The sequence below is a fragment of the Mytilus edulis genome, chromosome 4, assembly GCF_963676685.1.
Source record: "Mytilus edulis chromosome 4, xbMytEdul2.2, whole genome shotgun sequence".
Taxonomy (NCBI): domain Eukaryota; kingdom Metazoa; phylum Mollusca; class Bivalvia; order Mytilida; family Mytilidae; genus Mytilus; species Mytilus edulis.
The window spans coordinates 94,338,540-94,363,976 of NC_092347.1; the positions used below are offsets into that span (position 1 = coordinate 94,338,540).

At 32.0% G+C, this 25,437-nt stretch overlaps 1 protein-coding gene across 1 annotated transcript in view; it reads right to left on the reverse strand.

Moving 5' to 3' along the window:
- Positions 1-25,437, reverse strand: part of LOC139521102 (uncharacterized) — a gene marked incomplete in the record, with an annotated part of 139,990 nt that overhangs the window by 81,952 nt on the left and 32,601 nt on the right. The window contains 34 exon segments of the mRNA XM_071314380.1: positions 209-317; positions 1,013-1,124; positions 1,408-1,617; positions 2,443-2,506; positions 2,787-2,854; positions 3,550-3,927; positions 5,171-5,263; positions 5,723-5,949; positions 6,247-6,361; positions 6,758-6,973; positions 7,294-7,484; positions 7,775-8,191; positions 8,572-8,728; positions 9,040-9,195; positions 10,264-10,361; positions 10,973-11,124; positions 11,332-11,759; positions 12,106-12,169; positions 12,506-12,582; positions 12,786-13,175; positions 13,559-13,651; positions 14,231-14,475; positions 14,802-15,065; positions 15,575-15,841; positions 16,482-16,596; positions 18,949-19,170; positions 19,699-19,889; positions 20,907-21,090; positions 21,702-21,854; positions 22,537-22,655; positions 23,006-23,151; positions 23,807-23,915; positions 24,288-24,399; positions 24,645-24,921. Coding sequence (XP_071170481.1) covers positions 209-317; positions 1,013-1,124; positions 1,408-1,617; positions 2,443-2,506; positions 2,787-2,854; positions 3,550-3,927; positions 5,171-5,263; positions 5,723-5,949; positions 6,247-6,361; positions 6,758-6,973; positions 7,294-7,484; positions 7,775-8,191; positions 8,572-8,728; positions 9,040-9,195; positions 10,264-10,361; positions 10,973-11,124; positions 11,332-11,759; positions 12,106-12,169; positions 12,506-12,582; positions 12,786-13,175; positions 13,559-13,651; positions 14,231-14,475; positions 14,802-15,065; positions 15,575-15,841; positions 16,482-16,596; positions 18,949-19,170; positions 19,699-19,889; positions 20,907-21,090; positions 21,702-21,854; positions 22,537-22,655; positions 23,006-23,151; positions 23,807-23,915; positions 24,288-24,399; positions 24,645-24,921 — 6,219 coding nt within the window.

Genomic DNA, 25,437 nt, shown 5'->3' on the forward strand with positions numbered 1-25,437 from the left:
GTTTTTAACGTAAGTGGAAAATTATGTTTATGTATTATTTTTATTATTTTTTCTAATATTATTAATTAATCAGTATTTGAAAAAAACAATTCTTCTCAACTTAAAAGTATTTTTATAATTCTAATAGAAAACAATATTTCTACACTGAAACGGTAATACTATTTATTCCATTAAAAATAATCATACTTATAAAAGTATTGCCCCCTACCTCCAACTTGTAGAGAATGATTGAGGATACATTGATTTAGTTTCCAGCATACTCCCATCAACCAACATCAAATCATTGTCTTTATTGTTGTCATAGTTTCCACATAATCCTAATAAAACAAATATTTAGTATATTTTATTAGTATAGCGGACAAAGGAACAAATACTACTCATTTTGTGAGCTGTTTTTAAATCAGGATAGTAGATTGAACTCTGAAGAGTTTCAGCATCAGGGACAAGAAAAGCATAAAAATAAAACCCCATGAACAGGTTTGGTAAAAAAAAACACTTTATATTATCTCTGTGAAGATTTAAACTTTTCATTGTATTCTATTTCAATCTTATCAATACAAACTATATCATATCAAATGTGTCTTCTTCTTTTTTTTAAACTTTATATTAAGAAATGTATATAAGCAATACTGTTATTTTAATTAAAACAAGAATGTGTCCCAAGTACACGGATGCCCCACTCGCACTATCATTTTCTATGTTCAGTGGACCGTGAAATTAGGGTCAAAACTTTAATTTGGAATTAAAATTAGAAAGATCATATCATAGGGAACATGTGTACTAAGTTTCAAGTTGATTAGAATTCAACTTCTTCAAAAACTACCTTGACCAAAAACTTTAACCTGAAGCGAACGGACGCACAGACGCACAAACGGACGCACAGACAGACGGACGGACGAACGTAGGCACAGACCAGAAAACATAATGCCCCTCTACTATCGTAGGTGGGGCATAAAAATTAAACTTATTTATTATAATCCCAGGCTGTGTGTTTCTAGACAGCAGTACATACCCATAGTGTGATTATGATCCATTGGTGAAGAATACATGGCCACTGAGAGGTAATTGTATCTGCTGTGAACTCCATCCCTGACCAGGACATAGGAACCAGTTGGTAGATAAACCTGGAATAACATCAAATATCACTATATATATATATATATATATATATATACTTATAAAGACTGTAGGCACATTTATAAAAACCATCAAATGTAATACATACCCATGTAACAATGAGCATCATGCAACAAGCAATTTTTAATTGTGACCTAAAAAATAAATAAATTGTAATGTCAAATTTTACGGAAAGTTGTTTTATTTTTTGTAATGGCAGACTAATTTGCATTCAAGTGTAAATACATTAAATATTATTATGACACTTCAAAATGATCATGAATGACTCACCCTGTATTCATATCCCTCATTGAACCGTAAGACCTTGGTTCCTGGAGTGAGTTCATCGTTTAGGAACATTCTGGTATGTAGGTATGGTATATCCTCCTCTTCAGGTCCACATCTGTGTATCAGTATAACATCATCACCTGACTTAACGGCTACCACACAGGTACAAATGACATCGGTATCATTACTACATCTTCTATTGAATATGTGTACCTGTAATATAATAACAAATGTCAGAATAGTTTGAAATTATGTTTATCAACAGAAAATTGCAAAAAAAATGCAAAAATTCTACTCTTCATGTCAAGTCTAGCTCAGAAAAAATATTACGAGACAACTTTATAAAGTCATATTCTAGGCCGAACAGGCTTACACAGGGTTACTGGTCAATATAAACTTACCTCATCACCAAATAAGCTTACACAGGGTTACTGGTCAATATAAACTTACCTCATCACCAAACAGGCTTACACAGGATTACTGGTCAATATAAACTTACCTCATCACCAAACAGGCTTACACAGGGTTACTGGTCAAAATAAACTTACCTCATCACCGAACAGGCTTACACAGGGTTACTGGTCAATATAAACTTACCTCATCACCAAACAGGCTTACACAGGGTTACTGGTCAATATAAACTTACCTCATCACCAAACAGGCTTACACAGGATTACTGGTCAATATAAACTTACCTCATCACCAAACAGGCTTACACAGGGTTACTGGTCAAAATAAACTTACCTCATCACCGAACAGGCTTACACAGGGTTACTGGTCAATATAAACTTACCTCATCACCAAACAGGCTTACACAGGATTACTGGTCAATATAAACTTACCTCATCACCAAACAGGCTTACACAGGGTTACTGGTCAAAATAAACTTACCTCATCACCGAACAGGCTTACACAGGGTTACTGGTCAATATAAACTTACCTCATCACCAAACAGGCTTACACAGGGTTACTGGTCAATATAAACTTACCTCATCACCAAATAAGCTTACACTGGGTTACTGGTCAATATAAACTTACCTCATATGGAAGCTCATCATGTTTGTACAGAACAAATTCTCCCTCATTCAGATTGTTAAAGCTCCTGAAAGTTGATAAAGTAATTGATAATTAAAAAAACTTTAACCTTAAATTTATATTAATGTTAACTGTCCAAATATCATAAAATTCCATGAAGGTTTAATAAAGATATTGGTGTCTTAAACTTTAACCTAATGCACCTAGAAAGATACTGACGATAACAGAATCTTCATTTGCTATCATGCCGAACATAAATGTCACAGGATTGACTAAAACTACAACACTATGAAGAAAAGTACCCAGAATTCAACAAATCTGGGATCTGTGAATTTGAAAAAACTCACCTTCCATCAAATGTACGTGTATGGTAATTAACAGCTACACATTTGGCATATCTATCCATTACTGTTACCTAGAGCAATAGAATAGATAAAATTATTAAAAATATATAGAGTCAGATCAAAAGTTTGAATAGATATATGTAACAAAATAACTAAGAATGCAAGAAAAACTTGTATCTAAAGTTAAAAGTATCCAAATTCTTGTACAGACTTTATGGTATTTGGCTTTTTAAAGGTAGACTTGTATAGAATAGAATAGAATAGAATATTTTTATTTACCAAATTAGGGCCCCAGGAGGGCATATGATACAGACAATATTATTATAAACAATAACATATGCAATACACACACAGTTAAGATATGTAACAAGTGTTATAAAAATAATAAAATAAAATAATATAACACAGAAAATACACTCAACAAAATAGTAGCAATGTATTATTATTCAATGAATACTATGTTGAAAATGACTCAAGTGCACCCGGTAAGTGTATCTTCACTTTGAGAAGACAAACATGAGGCATTAGTAGTTTGTGAGGAGAAATGTCAATATATAAAAATATATTTGTATATATCAAAATTAGCAATATTAGGACAAAATCTTCATTAAGCTGCTAACTCTCTTTGTTATACCAGTTTATGTTGAGTTTTTTCTAGTTTGCAGACATTAAGTGAAAACAGCTATTAGAAATTCAATTTTGCTAAGTATTCAATGTCATTTCTGAGCTTCCCTGGTATTATAGCAAATAATGTTATAGAACATACCTCCACATCCTTCTCATTCATGATAATCTCACTATAACTCATGCCTCCTGCCATAGCCTTTGACTCTACATCAATCATAGCCATCTGTGTACCATCCTTTAATGAGTCCATCACAGCATACACAGGTAACTCCATTTCTTCCATCCAATTGTCCATGGTAAAACTAACACCACAACTGGACATTGCACTGTCTTGTTTGATAACTAACTGAGGAACCATTTCTCCACCACATGTCAGATTTTGTGAATTTCTGACGGAGATATCGACCCTGATGTGACAATCGTCAGACATACAGAACATATTTGGTGGGAAACTGAACGATAAATGTAGTTCTTCCTTTTCTCCTCCTTCAACCAGTTCAAGACTGGTTTCTTTAACCTAAATAAAGATATTCAAATCAATAAAACTGATTAATCTCAAACAGACTTGAAACATCTTACAGTAATCATTATATTATTTGAACTAACACGATAGCATACTATAACAAGAGGCTGTCACAACGACAGCAAACCGGATTTATTAATATTTATTTGTGTCCTGGCAATATCACAAGAACCATTACTGATGAATGGTGAAAGTGAAAATCGTCAATATCAAATTTGACCTCCATTTTGTCATCAGTATCAACATCTTAAAATTTGAAAAGCTTAGATTGAATGGTTCATGAGTAAATGCAACAACGTGAATGGAAACGCCATTTCACAATCTTTCAAGAACCATAACTCCTGAACGGTAAAAGTCAAAATTGTCATTATTGAACTTGACCTCTAATTTACCATCAGTAACAACATATAAAAATTTCAAAAGCTTTGGTTCAATGATTCATGAGAAAATGCACAGACACGACTGAAAACACCATTTTTCAATCTTTCAAGAACCATAATTCCTGAACGGTAAAAGTCAAAATCGTCATTATTGAACTTGACCTCTATTTTGTCATCAGTAGCAACATATTAAAATTTGGGAAGCTTAGGTAGAACAGTTCATGCGTAAATGCACGGACACGACTGGAAACTCCATTTTTCAATCTTTCAAGAACCATAACTCCTGAACGGTAAAAGTCAAAATCGCCATTATTGAACTTGACCTCCATTTTGTCATCAGTAACAACATATTAAAATTTGGGAAGCTTAGGTAGAACAGTTCATGTGTCAATGCACGGACACGACTGGAAACTCCATTTTTCAATCTTTCAAGAACCATAACTCCTGAACGGTAAAAGTCGAAATCGCCATTATTGAACTTGACCTTCATTTAGTTGTCAGTAACAACATATTAAAATTTTAAAAGCTTTGGTTGAACGGTTCATGAGTTAATGCACGGACAACATTTGATTGCCGCCCGCCCGACCGACCGACCGCCCGCCCGCCGTACATCCCCAAATCAATAACCGACATTTTTGTCACATAAATCCGGTTAAAAAACTGAATATTTATAAAGTGGATACTTTATTTTGCCTTTAACTTTTTCCTGACAATTAAACTGCTATTAATTTTAATGATTATTTAATTTTCTTGATGTTGTCATATAAGAAAAGATCTAAGTTTTACATTTTTACTATCTATATAAAAATTTGTATTGTTTAAAGCAAGAGTAGTGAAACATATTTATTGTAATTTACCTTTATAACTGCCTGGATACTGTTGCTAGGGTTCAATGGAGATGTCGTATTCCCACAGTCATCACTGTAGCATAGATACAGGCCACATTGTATCTAAAAATAAAGAAAACAGTCAAAAATTAATAAATTTTCACTAGCTTTTTTAACACTGTGGTTGTTAGTTTAAACCCTGAAGTGTTTGACTACAATTTCAATTGACTAGGATTGACAGGATTCCTCACAAAGGTGGGGGTTTTCAACAGGCTTACTGGCTTACTCTGCTAAAAAAAAAATAAAGTAGCATTAAACACCAAAAACCAATCACTCAATCACTTGTTTTGACTTTTTTTTTGTGCAAAAACTGTCTTATTATTTGATTTTTGTAAACTTGTCTTGATAACTGGTAAATGCAATGCACAAAGTAAATAGAAATGATTCCATCCTTCTTAATCATTTACATAGCTAGAGAGTGTTCTCAACATTCATTTGAACTATAAATACATGACCATAAACCTATCATGGATTTATATCTATTTTAAAACACCAAAACAACCTAATAAGCAATATTCTTACCATGGAACCATAGGTGAAATTTTTCAGCATTCCAGAATCAATTTTTTTCATTTTTAATAAATCATCATTTTCCATCCATTCACCTCCATATTTCTTGGTTCTCCAAACAACGGAGTATTCTGTAGTATTATCTGAAGGTCCTTCAAACTCACAGGAGAATTTAACCATCTCTGTTGTTTTATTATACATCATCTCTACCTCTGGTAACTTTTCAAGTAATGGATAGACTGGGGGAAGAAAAAATTTTTTTTTTATCAATAATCCTTCTATAATATACTTCATAAAACATACCTTTTCTTTAAATTTTTAATTTAACAAAAAGTTGTGAACTACTTATGCATTTAAAAAACCATACCAAAATGTAAAAATACTAAAACACTGTAATTCATTTCTTATTATTCTTTTAAGAGTATTGATAAAGGGATCAAATAATTCATGGATTTAAATGCATTTTGTCTTGACCAATGCTAAAACCAAGTTTTACATGTTGTAGAATATCAATTTAAGATCAATAGTATGCTAACCTTTTGTGGTGCTCCACATATCATAGGACTCTACTGGACTACAGATCAGAGTTCTGTTCTCAGGATTTCTCTCTGAAGCATCGTAACATTTCCAGTCGATGAAACAAGTCTTTTCCTGAAAAAAACCCAGAATAATTGAGATATATTTTCTTGTCATTATTGCTTTGTTCATTGCTTTCTTACAAATTTGTTTTTCTTAATGATTTTTAGAAATAGAGCATTGAATAATTTAAATATTTTAACTCAGGTCAAAAAGAGAAATCAGTCAACAAATACACCAGGTTTGTTTTTTCCTTACATATCATACATGTAAATATTTTACAAAACAAAAACATAAAAAGTCTTCTTGTTTTCAATACACAATATGAGAGCAATCACAAACGCAATACCAGTTTTTAATGTATAATTCCCATAATAGTATGTAATTAAGCAAATTTTGTTTTTTGCATCATGAATATTTAATTGCAGTTACTGTTAACTGAGAAACATGTACCATAAACTTTTAAATTACCTTGAATTCACATTTGCCTGCTTCTTTACAAGTATGGCATTCATCATCAAACACAGTAAAGATACTCTCTGGTGTGTAGGTCATACCATCGTTAGATACACGGACAATGTAACTTCCTGTTTCTGGGGTCGGACAAATTACTTCACTGTAGCTGATAAAGACAGCTTTTATTGTTGTCTTGTTTTCCATGGCAACAGTGTAGGCCTCATTAGACAGCTGAAAGATAAATAATAGAAAAATGTTTATCTGTAAAAAATAAAATGCTTTCAATGCTTTTATCCCACAAACATATATTATGTGACATTGTAATAAAAGAGGTTTCAAATGGGTTTTTTACATACGGCATTGTAAACTGTTTCAAATATAAATTTTGACAAACAGAATGATATTGGTTTGTTTGACCTATTCAGTCAATGCTAATGCATTTATAGCTTTTGTATTTTTTACATTTTCCTTTCATAGTCAAATTTCCAATGATAAGTTATGACTTTTTCTTTTGACACTTTCAATGCTTTTAACATGTGTTTTCTACTTACTTCAATTCTCTGGAGTTCACAAACAAGGGCATCAGATTTGTAAAAATCATCCCCATAAACGACAATTTCTTTACAGGATTCCTCTGATATATCACAGAAACCATTCATGTGTAACCTCCAGAATTTTGGTGGCATAGTTATATTAACTGAACAATCGGCTCCTCCAAAATCAGCATCACATTCACAATGACCTGGAATCAGAAAAATAGAGACTTGCTTCATCATGTGGTCATTTATAAAGTCTAAAAGTGAAAACAAAAATAGTTTAAAGTACAGTTTGTACAATTTGTAAACCAAAATCAATGACCAGACGTCATTTTTCAAATAAGCTATTTGCAAACTAAATTCTGATCATATTTTATCCCAACCTGTCAGGAAGCAAAATAGTCAGGCATTTACAACAATATACATGTAAACACAGAAATAAATAATCACATTTTATCTCTTGTAACTACAACATCAAGACTGCAGACTAGCATACCTGGTGTGGGGAACATCCATGATCCAGATGTCTCTCCACTAAAGATAGCTAAACCAGTCACCATACTTGGTTCAGGATCTTTCCACATCACGACTCCAGCCTGGTTCCCAAGTGAACCTTCTCCAACCTCTACCATGTGATCATCCCATCGTACCCAGTACTGTTTGTACTCATTACAATCTGTGGTGTTCTCCACCGTAAAACTGACCTTGACCTCGTCATTTTTAGTTATCATGTATGTTGTTTCATTGGTCCCACCTATTGTTACCATGGTGTTGTTTTCTCCTAATAAGATGACGGTCATGTTATCACAAGTTTTAGTTTTGAATGTAAGGAACTTGTTGTCTGGGACTTGTAGTTTGTACATTGACAGGTCTGTGTATTTATCACCTCCACCAGGTGTCGCTATCATCATCTCTGAAACAAATAACAACCAAAATTATTTGAATGATCAAACTGGTACCTTTTCCTTTTAAATTATGAGTAATTTTCCTTTCAAGGTTATATAGGTCTCAGTTTAGTGTTTATTTTTTCTTGAAACAGGTCAGTTTCTTTTTTCATCTTTTTGAACATTTATTCAGAAGCTAGATCTCCTTGAAACATAACTGCTCAGACAGAGCACCACTTAACCATAAGAAAAATAAACTGAATTCTTGTGGATTTATACATTTTTGTGGATACCAATTAGAATGAAGAAAACTTGTGTTTTCTGGGATATTTGATGGTGTCTCCATTGATCTCCTAACAAGTACATAGTAAATTTGAACATTTACTAATAAATGAAATAAGTTATTAACCATGTCTGCATGTTCCATGTTCTCCACATTGGTTGAAGCATAACTCGTGTACTACATCATAACTTGACCACATTGTCACACTTCTTTGTATTTCTTCTCCACAGTGTTGTCTTATGGTTGCTAAGGACAACATAGCTGCTTCCAAATTGTCCATTATCTAAAGATTGAAAAAAATATACATTTTAGAAAAGCTCTGTATAAATACTAATTGTCGTGTAAAAAAGTGAACATGATGAAAAAATAATTCTGTTATGCATAAGGCTTCGCTCTGATTAAGATTAAAATACTGGGGATGAATATTCTATGATTTAACTGGGTTTTTTTTTCAGTTCAGTTTGTTTTTTTTTTTATTTTGCTATATTTTTTTTCAGAATTCTTCATATGAAAATGACTTACAGGGAGTAAATATGATCAGAAACAGTGTAGTATCATGAAGTAGCCGATAGAAATCAGTATTTAACCTCTAACCTGAATATCCTCTATACATGTCAGTTCGATTTGTTCGAGCTGTGTATTAGGTATATCTTTACATAGCTGTCCCTCTGTACCATTGATGACAGCTTCAATACAGGCTGTTTGTGCATCATCTAAAGTAATGTTAGATGGTGTCGGCCAATCAAAACCCTAGTAAAGAAAATATATTGACAATATAAGATGGTGTAGGCCAATCAAAACCCTAGAACAGTAAATATATTGACAATGTAAGATGTGTCGCTTCAAAAATATAAAGTGTTTAAATATATAAAGCTTAAAGTGGTACATAACACTACAGGGAGATAACTCTGTAAAAATCAGTTGAACGTTTTAATTACGTTATATTGTTCATTAAGCTTCTCAATGATCAAAATTTGTGTTAGTAAAACTGCTATTTGTCCAACAAAAAATTTTGGATAAATTGTATGGTTAAATTTTGTTGAAATTTTTATATTTTTGTCATATGGTGAAAGTAAACATTTTGTTGAAATTTAATGAAAATTGAACGAGGTATTAATTTTAGTGAAGGTGATTGGTACCACCTTAAATGAAAAAAAAAAGTTCACATTCAAACATATTTGAAAGACAAACAAGAGGCTGTCACAACGACAGCAAACCGGATTTATTAACATTATTTGTGTCCTGGCAATATCATCAGAACCATAACTGATGAACGGTGAAAGTGAAAATCGTCAATATCAAATTTGACATCCATTTTGTCATCAGTATCAACATATTAAAATTTGAAAAGCTTAGGTTGAATGGTTCATGAGTAAATGCAACAACATGAATGGAAACGCCATTTTTTATCTTTCAAGAACCATAACTCCTGAACGGTAAAAGTCAAAATTGACATTATTGAACTTGACCTCCATTTTGTCATCAGTAACAACATATTAAAATTTGAAAAGCTTTGGTTGAACATTTTATCAGTAAATGCACGGACACAACTGGAAACACCATTTTTCAATCTTTCAAGAACTATAACTCCTGAACGGTAAAAGTCAAAATCATCATTATTGAACTTGACATCCATTTTGTTGTCAGTAACAATATATTAAAATTCGAAAAGCTTTGGTTAATTGCAAGGACCGATCGACCCCCCGCCCACCGTACATCCCCAAATCAATAATCAACATTTTTGTCACAAAAATCCAGTTAAAAAGCATAAAAATAGTCAACTCAATAATTAGAAAGAAAAAAAGAATAAAAACAAACCTGAGATCTGTATTCAGAATCAAATTCATATGGTCCAGTTTCAGCATCACAGTACTTTGGTTTGGATGACCTTTCAACCAGCGTATCAGTCACATCGTCTATAAAAAGTATCCATAAATTAGTACACATACATGCAACAGTTTTTTTATATACAGCTGACAGATGGCTTTCATTCAAGAAAAGGTATTGAAATTAGGATGTTTCAATGAAAAGTTTAAATAATAACACTTATATTGGTTTTTTTTTACACTTGATGATGAGGAGGAGGATGAATGAATAAACAATCCATATTCAGCATGAGAGCATGTTAATACAATATGATATAAACTTTCCTTTGTACTGAAAAACATGCTGAGCTGTATTTCTAATGTGCTAGTTCACAAGGTAACAATCCATCGAATGACATGTCATCCTACCTAGTCAAATTATTTGGACTCTTACCATACTATGTTCTTATTCCTTAATGCAGCCTGCTTAGCAGTGAAACAAAATATTCCAATTCTAAAGCCTCATAATACTGTATGATTTATTGTGACAAGGTTTATCAAGTGGTTTTCACTTTTAGTTGGTTTAATAAAGGTCAGATTCAATTGATATAAAGAAGAACAATAATGTCAAGTATTTGTATCAAATGGTGTAGTCTACCAATAGATCAATTTCAACAAATTTCAAAACAGCTGTATCACCAGTTAAATATTATATATCCTACCATATTGATTCCCTATAACAGAACACATTCCTTTAATTTGGTCCACGTCACATTCTCCCGCCATTTTCTGTGGACAGCTGCAGTAGGTCATTAGTTCTGGGGATTTCATGGAGGAACAATATCCTGTCAAAAGGCTCTCGTTTCTCTTCACTCTATAAATTAATTCAAGTAATAAAATATAATCCTTAAAGATACGGTAAAAATTGACATTTTTATTTTAGTAATTTGGTAATGTACTACCATGTGATCGTGATATCTGTTTAGAAACTTCACATTTTTTTTTAAATTAGTATCTTTTATTTTTGTACTTTCTCCTTTTTATCTTTTAATACTTGTGTGTTTATGACATAAATATATACCTCCAAGAAAGTGAGAGAGCTTCTTTTACTAATCCTGGAACATTGTATAATTCACCATCTGATTTCTGTAGATCATTGCCCTTCATACCATCAAACATCCCACATAAACCTTTAGTATTGTCAAGGTCATTTACTGACCCCTGAACCCAAACATTCAAATATGGTGATTTGATTTCTGTTTCTATGAGAACAGTGATGATGGTTCCAGTTGGTAACATAACCTTGAACATCTTTCCATCAACTGCCCGATAAATATCTGTTCCTTTCTCCATTTGCTTTTCGAAAATCTTAACAAGTAGTGGCCATTTATGTTCTGGCTCTTTTTTAGGGCCACATACGTCAATGACAGCAACCCCAGCACCAGATCTGATAGCTACAGCACAAACTCTGGATCCTTTACCACCAACACTTCTGTAGAATGCTTGTACCTGTTGATTAAAAATAGCTTTTCAGACCATGAAAAATAAATACAAATAGATATGTGCCAATATCAACTGAAATGCACTGGCAGAAAAAAGGGGTCAGGCTTTGCATGAAATATCTATTTTCTATTGGCATATTCAAAACTAATGCATTTTCACGTTCTATCATTTTTACCCCAAAAAAAAAATTTTTTTCTCCTCTTCCCTCCAAAAAAATCCTATCAAGTGTTACAATTTTGTCAAATTTAATTCATTAGAGTTTCATCTATACAATATTATTATAGGGTTACATACATTTTTTTTTAAAGATTATGAATATTTGTATAACATAAAATCATCTTGATTACTTTACCTCATAAGGTTTAGAAGTATGCTTGTACAGAGTAAACTCTCCTTCCCAAAAGTGGTCAAATCGTCTACAATACATTAAACAATTTAAATTAATGGTTCATCATAAAATGTGCTCAAAACAATAACCATTACAATAGATTTCCTAATATAAGTTAATTGCACACTGTAGAACATATTTTTATTCATTTTTATAAATTTCGATTTTTTTTTGTTGACTGCATGATTCAAATTACATTCACATTTTAAATGTGACATTTTTGAGAACTATATTACCACTACAAGTTGTATTGTAGCATTTTTCCCTTATATAACAACATAACATTACTTTCAATCATTACATCAAATTGTTTTTATTCATTTTCATACTTAACTTGACACATAATGTACTGTATACAACTTACGTTCCATCAAAAGTTGTAATGTGTCCCACTGTAACAGATTCACAGAATGAAACCAAGTCTTTATCTTTCACAGTTACCTGAAATTTTAAGTATGAAAGAATGTTTTTTTTTAATAAAATTAATAAATCTAAAAGTGCTTATCAATAATGAGGATGATAAAGAGATAACAATTTTTACTTTTCTATATTTCTTTCCACTTTACATGTTACAATTATAATATACTTTACAATGATAAAGTCACTCACTCAGAAGAATTTTTTTAAATATTATTTTTATGTACCTCTACTGTAAAGAATGAATGTTCATCTGAATCAACAAAATCAGATTCAACTTTTCCAGAAAATTCTACTTTTCTCATCTGCTCTCCATCCATTAAGTTATCAATCTTAGCTTTAACAGGAACTTCAAATTCTTCTTTCCAATTCTCATTGGTTATCATAATGTCACATGACTTTTTGTCAGTTTCTGGTTTGATCACTAACTGTGAAGATTTTCCACTGACACAGAAATCACCATACCGGTCAGTGACTGTTGAAACAGATAGTTTGATGTTACATTTGTCCTTGTTGTCATTGATACTGCAGAAAAAGCTAGGTGGCGCCATGGGTTGGAATTTAACTTCTACACTGCTGTTTCCTTCTTCTACAGTAATCATCTTATCAGAAGTTATCTATTCAAATATGAAAAATTATATTAATGACATTCAAGCTATTCTTTAGTTTTGTGTTGTTGTAGCACTGATCTACCTTTTAATAGCTAAATATAAAGCTTAAACAAATTTGAATGCTCAATAGTGAATTTTGTGAGGTGTCCAGCTATTTCAATGGACTTACTTTATAATGATTTATTTTTGGATGCTGGTGTTTTAATTATCTCACTCTCATGTATTAATAAGAGCAAGAATTATAAAACTGGTCAAAATTACAATGCAAGTCATTGAAAATGCATTCTGAACTGGTTTTGTTTTTACCTCAAACTGTTTTTAGTGCTGAAAATTATGAATTCTATTCACTTTCTGTTGCCACCTGCTATAAGAACATATCTAATACTAACCTTGACATCAGCTACGATCTCATTACTTTGTCTGAAGGCTCCAGTTGTTGTATTACATCTATCTTGTATACAGGTTATCACTCCACAGTGTAACTAAAATTATATTTTTGTAATAAAATTAAACATATAGCATTCATCTTTGTACCATCATATTTTAACAGCTCAATTTTTTGTAATTGGTACCTCATTCCTTGTAAAATGTACATAAATCCTTTTTAATAACAAGTGAGATTTCATGTCTGAATGTGCGGAGGCCAATAGTTTCCAATTTGAATCTGATAAATGAACTTCCCAAGTTGACCTGGGGTCATTAGGGAAAACGCATCTTAGGACATTGTGATATGACAATAATTGATTTGTGATGTCAAATTTTTTGGAGGAAAAAGCATCAATTGGAAGATCATGTAAACAAGACATATAATGGAAAATAACTATACATGTTTGTATTTGTATTTTACAGGGATATAAGGGACTACTTATGTCTTATAAAGGCACTGTTTGATGAAAATTAAGTAAAATGCTGTTCACTTAAGGGTTTTTTCAATGAATGCTAAATTAAGAGGATGAAAGGCTGGAAGTTTACACTGAAACATTTTATTAATATTCATTTGATATGAAAATGAGTAAACTGCTATAGAACAGCAGTAACTCTGAATTAAATTCAGTACCTACCTTTGTACCAAAGGCCAAATCAACAACATGCTTCCTATCCAGGAATACTTTGATTTCTTCTGTCATTTCATTGTGTATTTCAGTTGCTATGACAACCGAGTCCTTGACCCAGTAAACATGATATTCTATACTGTCGTTGGTATTCTGGATGGTAGAGAATTCACAAGACAATGTCAAGTTTCCATCGGCAGGTAGACTGCTTACTTCAACTTCTGGATTCTTAGGTATGACTGGGTAGTCTCCATCTATTTGGTAGAATTAAAAAAAAATATTGATTAAAACTATTTTTTTTAAACATGATAAAATCTGCCAGACTTGCACTAAACTCAGTATATTTAAAATAACCTGCATAAGCTAACAACCTGAACTTTTTAAACCGCACTTAATCTCTTCTTACATGATATGGCTTTAAAATTGACTTGTATTGATAATATGTTAAATAATATCCAGTAAATTAACTGATACATAAATTTATACATTATAACTTTATCTTTTATATTAATTCCTGTTAGAAATTAAATTCAACTTTTAAACTTTATTTGAAACTTATGCACCTAAAATATACTCTTACCTTTATCACAAGTCCAGTCTTCATAGATAAAACCAGGGTACGACACAAACTTGTCTTTATAATCAGCTGCAACAGATTTGGACAGATAACAAATACCCAGGGCTGGTATGAATTCATATGATTTACAGATAAAGTGTGTTTCTTGTAGACACAACCTCCGACACTGTGTGTTATAGGTCACACTAGAGATCTCCTTGTCATTATGTTCTAGGAGAGAGAATCCTGAATACCTCGTCCAGGTAAGCCCCCTCTTGCCACATGGATCTGAAAATAAAATATTTGTAAATAGTCAATTCATAAAAATACTGAACTCTGAGGAAAATTCATAACAGAAAGTCCATAAATGGAAAAATCGAAAGCTCAAACACATCAAATGAATGGACAACAGCTGTCATATTCCTTACTTGGTGCTGGGATTTTCTAAAATAAAGTAACATTTTCTATAGATTGTTTCAATCTAGCTGGGATTTTTTTGGTTTTTATTGTTGTCTAAAATAATGTCTTATATTGTAAGATCTTGTAATATAGCCTTTGAAAGCTTATTTAATGGAAATATAACATCTTCCTCATCTTTGTATATGTTAACACACACAATGTTTACAAACTTTCTACTGTACTAAAAAGCCTAACTGAAAAACAGACCAAGATGAATTAAAGTTATTCAATAATGCCTTGAAATTGGTCTTTGATAAAAACTCTTTCTTACCATTAACACATAGCCATTCCGAGTGGTCTGAGTTAGTGATGTCTGAAATCAATATATTTTTACTTACCATTTACACATAGCCATTCAGAGTGGTCAGAGTTAGTGTTGTCTGTGAGTTCTGCAGAGGCTGAGAAATCATCCCCACTAAATAATGAACAGTTCTGTGTAACCTTGTCAAGGTCATATCCATCACACATAGGAGCCTCTCTCTGAGCCATACAAGCATCCTGACAGTTGGTGATGTCATTGTCACTCATTAATTCTAATATTTGTTCTCCCATCACAGCTTTGTTTTGTTGTGTATACCATGCAATGTCAAGTATGCCGCAAGAATCTGATAAAAAAAAACAGAATTAAGGGTAAAAAAACAGAATGTTTACAAATTCTTTAGATGATTTAAAAGAGGTACCTACACAGACAGACACAATTCATTCATAAAATTGTTTCAAGGTGGTTTAACTAATATAGCTTTATAATTTCAGTAAAACTTGAATTCTCTGTAAAATAAGGAAGTTCAACCAACTCCTTATAACATAAGTAATATGACGAGTGCCACATGTGGAGCAGGATCATCTTACCCTTCCGGAGCATCTGAGATCACCCCAAGTTTTTGGTGGGGTTAGTGTTGCTGATTCTTTAGTTTTCTATGTTGTGTCATGTGTACTATTGTTTTTCTGTTTGTCTTTTTCATTTTTAACCTCCCGGCATTGTCAGTTTATTTTCGATTAATGAGTTTGACTGTCCCTCTGGTATCTTTAGCCTCTCTCTTAAAAACCTTCTCAGAAGTTTCTTAACTATTATTTCACTGGATGTATCGTTATATGAGAAAGTTGGAATATTAGATTAAAACTTAACCTTTTTGAGACAGTCCATATAATTGTGGAGACATCAATTTCCTGACATAAAACTGTATGACAAAATATCCATAAACATTTAATTATGCTGTCAATTGATATCTTAAGATATTAATCTACCTTTAGCTTCCTGCCATTGTGTGTAGTTAACTGTTGGGTCACAATACTGATGAATATCACTAGGGTTGAACTCTCCTGGCTCATAGCATATATTGTCAATCAAACAAGCTGTTGTCTATAATACACATAAAATATATATGTCAAACAATTTTGTTATGCACACTGCAGAAACATTTTATTATATAAACCTTGATGAAAAAATATATTTCAATGGCTATAAATAAATGTTTTAAATAATAGGCACCTCCTTCAAACAATTCATCACCAGCATTGCATCAATCGTTGTTCATACCAATATTTTTTCTAATTCAGAGTTATAAAAAATAACATTGTTGCAAATATTAAAACATGCATTTAAAATTGGACAAGTTATTTTCAAAGTACAATATGCACTAGCTATAGGTTCCCTTTTTGGTAAACTTGTATAATGGGAATGTTTAAGATCTGCATTAATAAATGTTCAAGATAATTTTTTGATTTGTTCTGCTTCTGGTCAGCAATGCAATTTTTCCATTTTATATTTTGATGGACCTTTTTCCACTTTTCTTCATGCAATTATTCAACTTATACAATAGTATACATGCTGGTTAGTAACAATGATAATCATATATAAATACAAGGTGATTTTATCTCAATCTTTTGTCTGGCATAAATATATGCCATATTTGCAAATTGTATATTATTTGCAAATTGTATATATAATAAAGCATGCTTTTAATGTGATATAAGCCATTTCATATATACTACAGTGATATTAAACCTTGGTTGTGAGGTCCTTATTGCATGAGCAGGCTTCAAAAGCAGCCATTTTATCATATACATGTATATCTGGTGTATTTATAAATCCTCATAATACTTAAAAAAATACACTCGTTGGTTTCCTCAACAATCATTAATCTTAACATGCAGTCTCAGTTATTATATATAAACAAATTGAAAAGCTTTTTCATTTTGTGTCACAAATTATTGCTTATAACATAATGTACAACATATAAATTGTTGCCATGCAGATTATACGTATGTGTGCATACATTTACCTGGATATCAGACTACAAATAAGAAAGGTGTGTTTATTACAACTTCAATTAGTTCAAAGTCAATCTTCAATAGATTTGTGTATAATGAATCTCTAGATATATGTATTGAAAAAAAAATCTTATATATTTAGGATCTGATGTAGATTTACTAAAACAAGTGTAACTGTGAGCTACTGCTCACTGATGATACCCCCGCTGCAAGTGGATAATGTCAATAGTGTAAAAATATGTAAGTGTTCGGTAAACAGGAAATTTTCAAGTGATGAATCTGAAAATGCATCACACGGTATAGCTGACTTATATAAACCCTGAAACCAAATTTCAGAAATCCTGGCATTGTAGTTCCTGAGAAAAATGCGACGAAAATTTTCAACTTGGTCATCATGTGTAAAATGATACAAGTGTTCGGTAAACAGGAAGTTGTCGAGTGATGAATCTGAAAATGCATCACACGGTATAGCTGACTTATATTAACCCTGAAACCAAATTTCAGAAATCCTGGCATTGCAGTTCCTGAGAAAAATGTGACGAAAATTTTCAACTTGGTCATCACGTGTAGAATGATACAAGTGTTCGGTAAACAGGAAGTTGTTGAGTGATGAATCTGTAAATGCATCAAACAGTATAGCTGACTTATATAAACCCTGTAACCAAATTTCAGAAATCCTGGCATTGTAGTTCACTGAGAAAAATGCGACAAAAATATTCATGGGACAGACGGACGGACGGACAGACGGACAGACAGAGGTCAAACAATATACCCCCCTTTTTGAAAGCGGGGGTATAACTATAACAAATTGTTGAATCAGGCTACCCAAAATTTGATGATCTAGCTTATAGACTCTGTGAAATTTGCCTTTTCTGAATCTTAAGTACTATTGGTAGCTTTCTTTAGTATTCACTTTTGAAAACATTACCTATTAAAGGTAATGTTGAGTAACTTTAAATTCAGAGGTCGTAACAACAACAGAATGCATCTAAAAGATAATTAACCATATATTTGATAATTTCTCAAAGATAATTTTCAAACCAGAATTAATGTTTAGGGTTCTAAAAAAGCATATTTCAACTAAATTAATAATTTCACAGTATGTTTTTTAACGATTATCTAAAGAACAAAATAATTCAATCTTGTTATTAAAATAAGCACAAAAATAACGATAAGGTTTAGTATTATCCAAATGTAAAAATATTTATAAATATATGTATGACCTATACCTGCCATTTTCCTTCATTCAAACGTTGTGTTTAAATTACTTTAGTAAAAATCTATACATTTCTATTGTGATTTAAAAATCAATTGTGTAAAAGAAATAAAAGTACATTTGATTAAAACTTGAAGTGACTAAAACAAATCATTATACAATACATCAATATAAGTGTAAGGAAAAAATGTCAACAAAATAGCTTTAATAAAAAAATGATCCTACCTTTTCTGTGCATGTAAGTGCTGATACATCACACGTGTAGCATAGAGAATCATATACAAGATAGTTAGAAACGTCACTTAAGATTGTGCCAGTATTATTGTTACTGATTTGGACTTGATAACTTCCCCTGGATGGTGGTGTACATTCCAATTCATTGTATGTTATAAATGTAGCATTCACCCTGACAGAACTGCCAATAGGCTGAAATGTTACTCCAGATTGCTGAAACAAAACAAACAAAATGGTGGATATTCAGCTATGTAATAAAAAATACTTTAATTTTGTCTCTACACAATATTTTCTAGACAACAAAGTCTTACTCTCTTCACATCAAAACAAATGTAAAATATGCCCTTGTTGGATGAGTTGACTAAGTAGATCATCTACACGGCACTGACCAATAAACTGCTGATGTCAATGCAAAGGTTGTGAGTTCAAACACAACTTGTGTTGTTACATTCAATCTTATTTAAATTGATTAGGATTTCAATATCCTTACAGAAGGTAAGTGGTTCTCACCAGGTTTTCTGGCTTTCTCCACCACTGGCCGCCTTGATATAGTTGAAATTGGTTTTACACACCAACAGTCAATCAATCAAAAGGTGTAATTAGACTAAACTTCATTTGTAGCTTAACTTCTATTTTACGAGTTGTTATATATGAATAACAGAGTAAATTTCCATAATCTAAAAAATATATGGAACGAAACCTGACATTGTTTACTTTAGTTCTTTATCTACATATACCTACCTCAAGTATAGTAAAGTAACAACTAAGTGATTCCACATCTAGTGTTTGTTCTGTAAATAGGACAACATCTTCACATGTACTGGTCCTAAGGTCACACAAACCATCACCATCAATAAATAAGATAGCTGGTTTTTCTGCTTCCTCAACATTACAATCCAATCCTAGACGTCCAGTGTTACAATTACAACTGCCTAAAATATACCATTCAACCAATAAATAACCAAAACTAACCATTCAAAATTTAGATATTCAATTAACCCTTGTCTTGCGGGGGCCATAATATTATGGCCGTACCCAGACCATGGTTATTTCGCATCAATGGCGCACCATACATTTGGAGGTCATCATAATGCCATTTAAATCGTAGTGTGGGAATGTTTCCTCAATCTGACACTATTGATTGACATATTTCTGACTTTTAATATTCATTTTGAGCTCAAATACGAACTTCAGAAATTGAAATCAAACAAAATTGAGTTTTTAAGAGGGGTTGTCTTACCTTGGAGGTCTGAAACACGGAGTTATGAGGACTGAAACCTTGACAAATACTGTTAACACAAAGGCATATAATGACTGATCGTGTTTCTTATCAAAATATGCCATGGAAACGACTACTTTCGGTTGCAAGTCCAGTTAAAGGTCAAAATCGGTAAAAATCGGAAATTTTTCAAATTTTAGTGCAAAAGACCTTCTTTAGACTGATGAACCCAGATCAGTTTCACTCCGACCTAACAACTGTTGTGATAAACATGTTCACTGGGGTCCACTTTACATGTAAACTACAGTTGGATGCATCTATTAGCATCTCTCTGACTTCCAGGTCGAGAAAAAGAACGGAAAAATGTCAAAATTGACGCTTTTTGCCGACGAGGACCAACTTTGGGGCAAATTCCCATCTACCCATAATAAAAAATAAAAGAGTTGTATCAAATAATTAAAATATGGAGAAGATGTTCTAAGTTGCAAAACTTGTGTCTAATCCTATTGTCAATGTTTTTGGACAATAAAATATGTTTAAACTATCAACTGCCATAAATTTGACTTTAATTAGTTTCAAAATACAACAGATAGGACAAAAGCTAGTCAAAAAGTAAAATAACGAAATTACTGAACTCTGACGAAAATTCAAAATGGAAAGTCCCTAATCAAATTGCAAAATCAAAAGCTCAAACACATCAAAGGAATATACCAGTCATTCATTAACATACCTTCTACACAAGTCCCAGCATTGCCACATTCAGCCAGACATAATTGGCCTAAGATTTCATCTGGTGGACCAGGATTAGGACCGGTACCATTAGTCCATGTACTCATGTTAAATGGGAGAAGTATCTGGGCTTGCTGTTTCATATTTTCTATTACAGTTTGTGTCCATAAACTTGAATCTGTAATCTAAATTTTATATATCCAGCATTATAATTAGGTGTTATTTTTAAAGCCATACTTTTGTTACTAGTTTTATGAAATTTAGTTTTTAGTTAATAATCAGGTTATTTTTTCCTTTTTCATTTGAATAGTTGAATGTTTGGTCTTTTAAAGCTTAATGTAGGTTTTTCTCATTGTTAAAGGCTATATGGTGACCTGCAGTTGTTTACATCTACTTCATCAGGTCTTTGTCTGATCATTATTCAATTTGCAATTATACCAGGTCTTTTTATTCTTATATCATAATCTCCAAAGTAGTTTTCAAAAGTGCAACATGTAAGCTATTAAAGCTAAAATATATTAATGTTTCTGTATACTGTGGATTCATTTATTTTCATGGGTATCAATTTTCGTGGATTTAGGAAAAATTCTATTTTTCGTGGATATTAGATTCTGTGGTTTTTCTTTTATAGTCAGCATATTTTTATATGTAACATTTGTAAATCGTTGAACACTTAAATTCATGGTTTCACTGTAACATTGACATCCATGAGAATTGATTTCCAACAAATAATAATGAAATACAGTACTTTATTATAAAGGGTATTTTGGAACTGTATAAGTCTTTATATTGTTACCTGAATGTCCTCTACACAGTTTTCAAAAGCTCTTGCCCAATTAACACCTGGAGTATTCTTCATAAGGCTGAAGGTGTTTTCTAGCTCTATAACCTTACATTGGTATATGGCTTGTTCTTCACTGTAACCACCATCTGAGGGCCAATTTGGTATCTAAAATAAAAACGTACTTAATATATTTTTAATTTGTATTTCAAATTGTATTCAATAAATGATAATGTCAGTTGAGTTACTGTTCTATAAAATAGAAACATTTTCTGTTTAAGCATAAACCATTCCGCAAGGCTATTCTAAACCATGAAATTTTTGCATTTTGATAAAAGAACGTAATTATAATTTTGCTATGGAAAAGGTCGTTTAATCATATAAAAGCTTTCATCTAATTTTGATCAATTTCCATGCAGTTTTGACAAAGTGTTTGATGTTTAAACAAGAATGTGTCCAAAGTACATGAATGCCCCATCCGCACTATCATTTTCTCTGTTCAATGGACCGTGAAAATGTGGAAAAATCTCTAATTTGGCATTAAAATTAGAAAGATCATATCACAGGGAACATGTGTACTAAGTTTCAAGTTGATTAGACTTCAACTTCATCAAAAACTACCTCGACCAAAAACTTTAACCTGAAGCGGGACAGATGAACGGAATAACGAACGGATGAACAAATGGACAAACAGACGGACGCACAGACCAGAAGACATAATGCCCCATAAATGGGGCATAAAAAATAATTTAACCTCAGACTGAACCTAAAATATGGATGCAACTAACTACCACAGATAGTACAAAAAAAGAATAGCGATAATACTTTAAACAGTAACAAGGCAACTTACCGGTTCATTAAAAGTTGAATCATATTCAAAGGGAGGGAACTGGAACTGTCCTACATCCTCCGTACACTTGGTGGGAAATAATGACTTGCTGACTAACTGACTAGTAATGTCAATACCACCTACAACATACAAGGAAACACATTTTATTTAGTATAATCAAAATATCCCATCGTTTGTACTTTTATACTAGTACAATCCTTTTCAATCAATTGTACTAATTATACATTTGTCAGATACATTATTCTCATATTTCATAATGCCTATCATGCCTATGGACAATTGGTATTTCGTTGAACATTTAAATTCATGGTTCACCGATACCTGCGAAATCCACGAAAGTAAGTATCCAATGAAAAAAACACAGTAAATCACTTCCCATAAAGATAATGTAGATTAATATATTTGATTCCTTATTTTGATCTCTACAAACAAACATAAATTTAAAATATTAGCATAATTCATATGTTACCATCTGTTTCAAATGGGCAGATAACTCTATCTAACTGTTCCCCACACGTCTGAGATTCTTTACAGAAGCAGTACGATTCTGGAGTCAAATCCTCATCAGTACCAGATGGACATTCTCCTGTGTACAGGGATTTGGATGGATCAACCCTAAAATACATAATTAATATAAAATGAAATACAATATATTCAGATCTCATAAACATGTTTAACCCCGCTGCATTTTTGCGCCTGTCCCAAATCAGGAGCCTCTGGCCTTTGTTAGTCTTGTATTTTTTACTTTTAGTTTCTTGTGTACAATTAGAAATTAGTATGGCGTTCATTAACACTGAACTAGTATATATTTGTTAAGGGGCCAGCTGAAGGACGCCTCCGGGTGCGGGAATGTCTCGCTACATTGAGGACCTGTAAGTGACCTACTGCTGTTGTTTTCTCTATGGTCGGGTTGTTGTCTCTTTGACACATTCCCCATTTCCATTCTCAATTTTATTTTCATGGATTTCATACAAAGATATGGAAGATACTAAGGGGAATTTCAAAACTTGTAAATTGAGAGAAACTAACAACACCATGGCAAAAAAAATGTCATAATTGTAAAACTTAATAAACTGAAATATATTTGATAAGTCTATCAAAATTCTAGCATTAATGTTTTTCTTTATATAAAAACTCTTTCTTGTATCACAACAACTTAAATCCAAAATATTAACAAAAATCTATGTATTCCCTGACCATGTCATCATATTGATTGATTAATATAAAGATTTTATAATAAAACTCATACTGATATTGTTTTTATTTTTACCTCCAGCTTAAAGAGAAACTGTCTGCTCTGGTGTTTATTATTTGGCTCATTGTGCCATCAGGTGACATTATATCATCCATTTGATTCTCATTAAAACTTCCACACAAACCTGAAATAATGACATATAGGTCAAATCATTTCAAGATCAATAGACGTATTTACACTTGTATGCAAATTTGTCCGCCATTACGTAAAATCACACAGGTTCCCGTAAACTTTGACATCATAATTTAAGTTATTTGACGTCACAATTTAAAAGTGATTGTTGCTTGACGTCAAAAGGTGATTCAGAGTAGATCTAAGGTCATTCGGAGGCAAGATTCAGCTAAATACCAAAAGTGTAAATACTCTGATATGGTGCAAAGTAGACATTGCAGAAAAGAGTTTATGCTAAGTGTAGAATAAACTTCATTACATTAAAACTCAGCATTATACAATTAATAATACTCAATCCTAAAAATAAAACCATATTATTTTATACCTTCAGTCTGTCCATAATCAGCAGCAGAGGCCTTGATCCATACATTCAGTAAATTATAGCTGGGAACAGCACTCCTCATAATGGTAACCGTTGTACCAGTAGGAAACACAGCCTTTAATAATAAGACAATTGTAAAATGGAAATATCATATTTTTATAATATTGTCATTTAAGATGAAATCAAGTTTCTGTAAAAGACTTTATCTTTAATCTAATTTGTTTAAATTTTGGCATGAAGCAGGCGATGCATAAGTCAACTCTTTCTGCTATTCTGCACTTAAAAAAAATAATACATATGTTAGTCTAACAAATTTAAACTCTTGCAACAATCAATTATTTCTGTTTTACAAGTGTTTACCTTGATTGTTCGACCTTCATAGTATCTGTAAATCTTAAATCCAGGGTGAAGGTCACCATTTCTGAAAAGCTTGACTCTGATTGGATAAGTTGATTCGGTTGTTACATCCTGGGGTCCACATTTATCTACTAGGAGAACATCGTCAAAGATTTTGACTGCTACAGCGCAATTACAGGAAGCCCCGCCGGTACATTGACGATACAATGCATGAACTGAGTAGGGTAACTTTTTATGTTTGTATAAAACAAATTCTCCAGTACGGTAATTGTTGAAGAATCTAAAAAGACATAAGAAATACATGGATAGCTGGAGTGGAAAAGGAAAAGAAAAAGGTAAAATATAACATATCTTTGAAAGTAAAAAATAATCCTTGTTTTCAAAATTCCAATAGGGAACATACTTTTTATAATTGTATAAATAAACCAATTTTTCAAGACGTTTCGGCCATTGGCCTTCTTCAGTTCTTTATTTTTCCTCTCAACTACATGGCTGACATTTTGTTTTCAATCATTGAAAAGATGTTATAGATAAACGTCCTTGGAAACATCATGACGTCATAATACTTTAACGTCATAATATATAGTAAAAAATAAAACAAATAAACAATTAAACTGTAATATGTACATGCACATGTTTAAAAGGAAATTCTATGAACAGGTGCTCATTTTACAAAAAATTCATAAAATCATTAAAAATCTTTCTAAAATCAATTTTTTAAATTCCTATTCCTAAAAGGTCCATAGATTTTTTCAGTGTATAAAATTTAACTGGTTACAGAATTTCAATTTTCAGA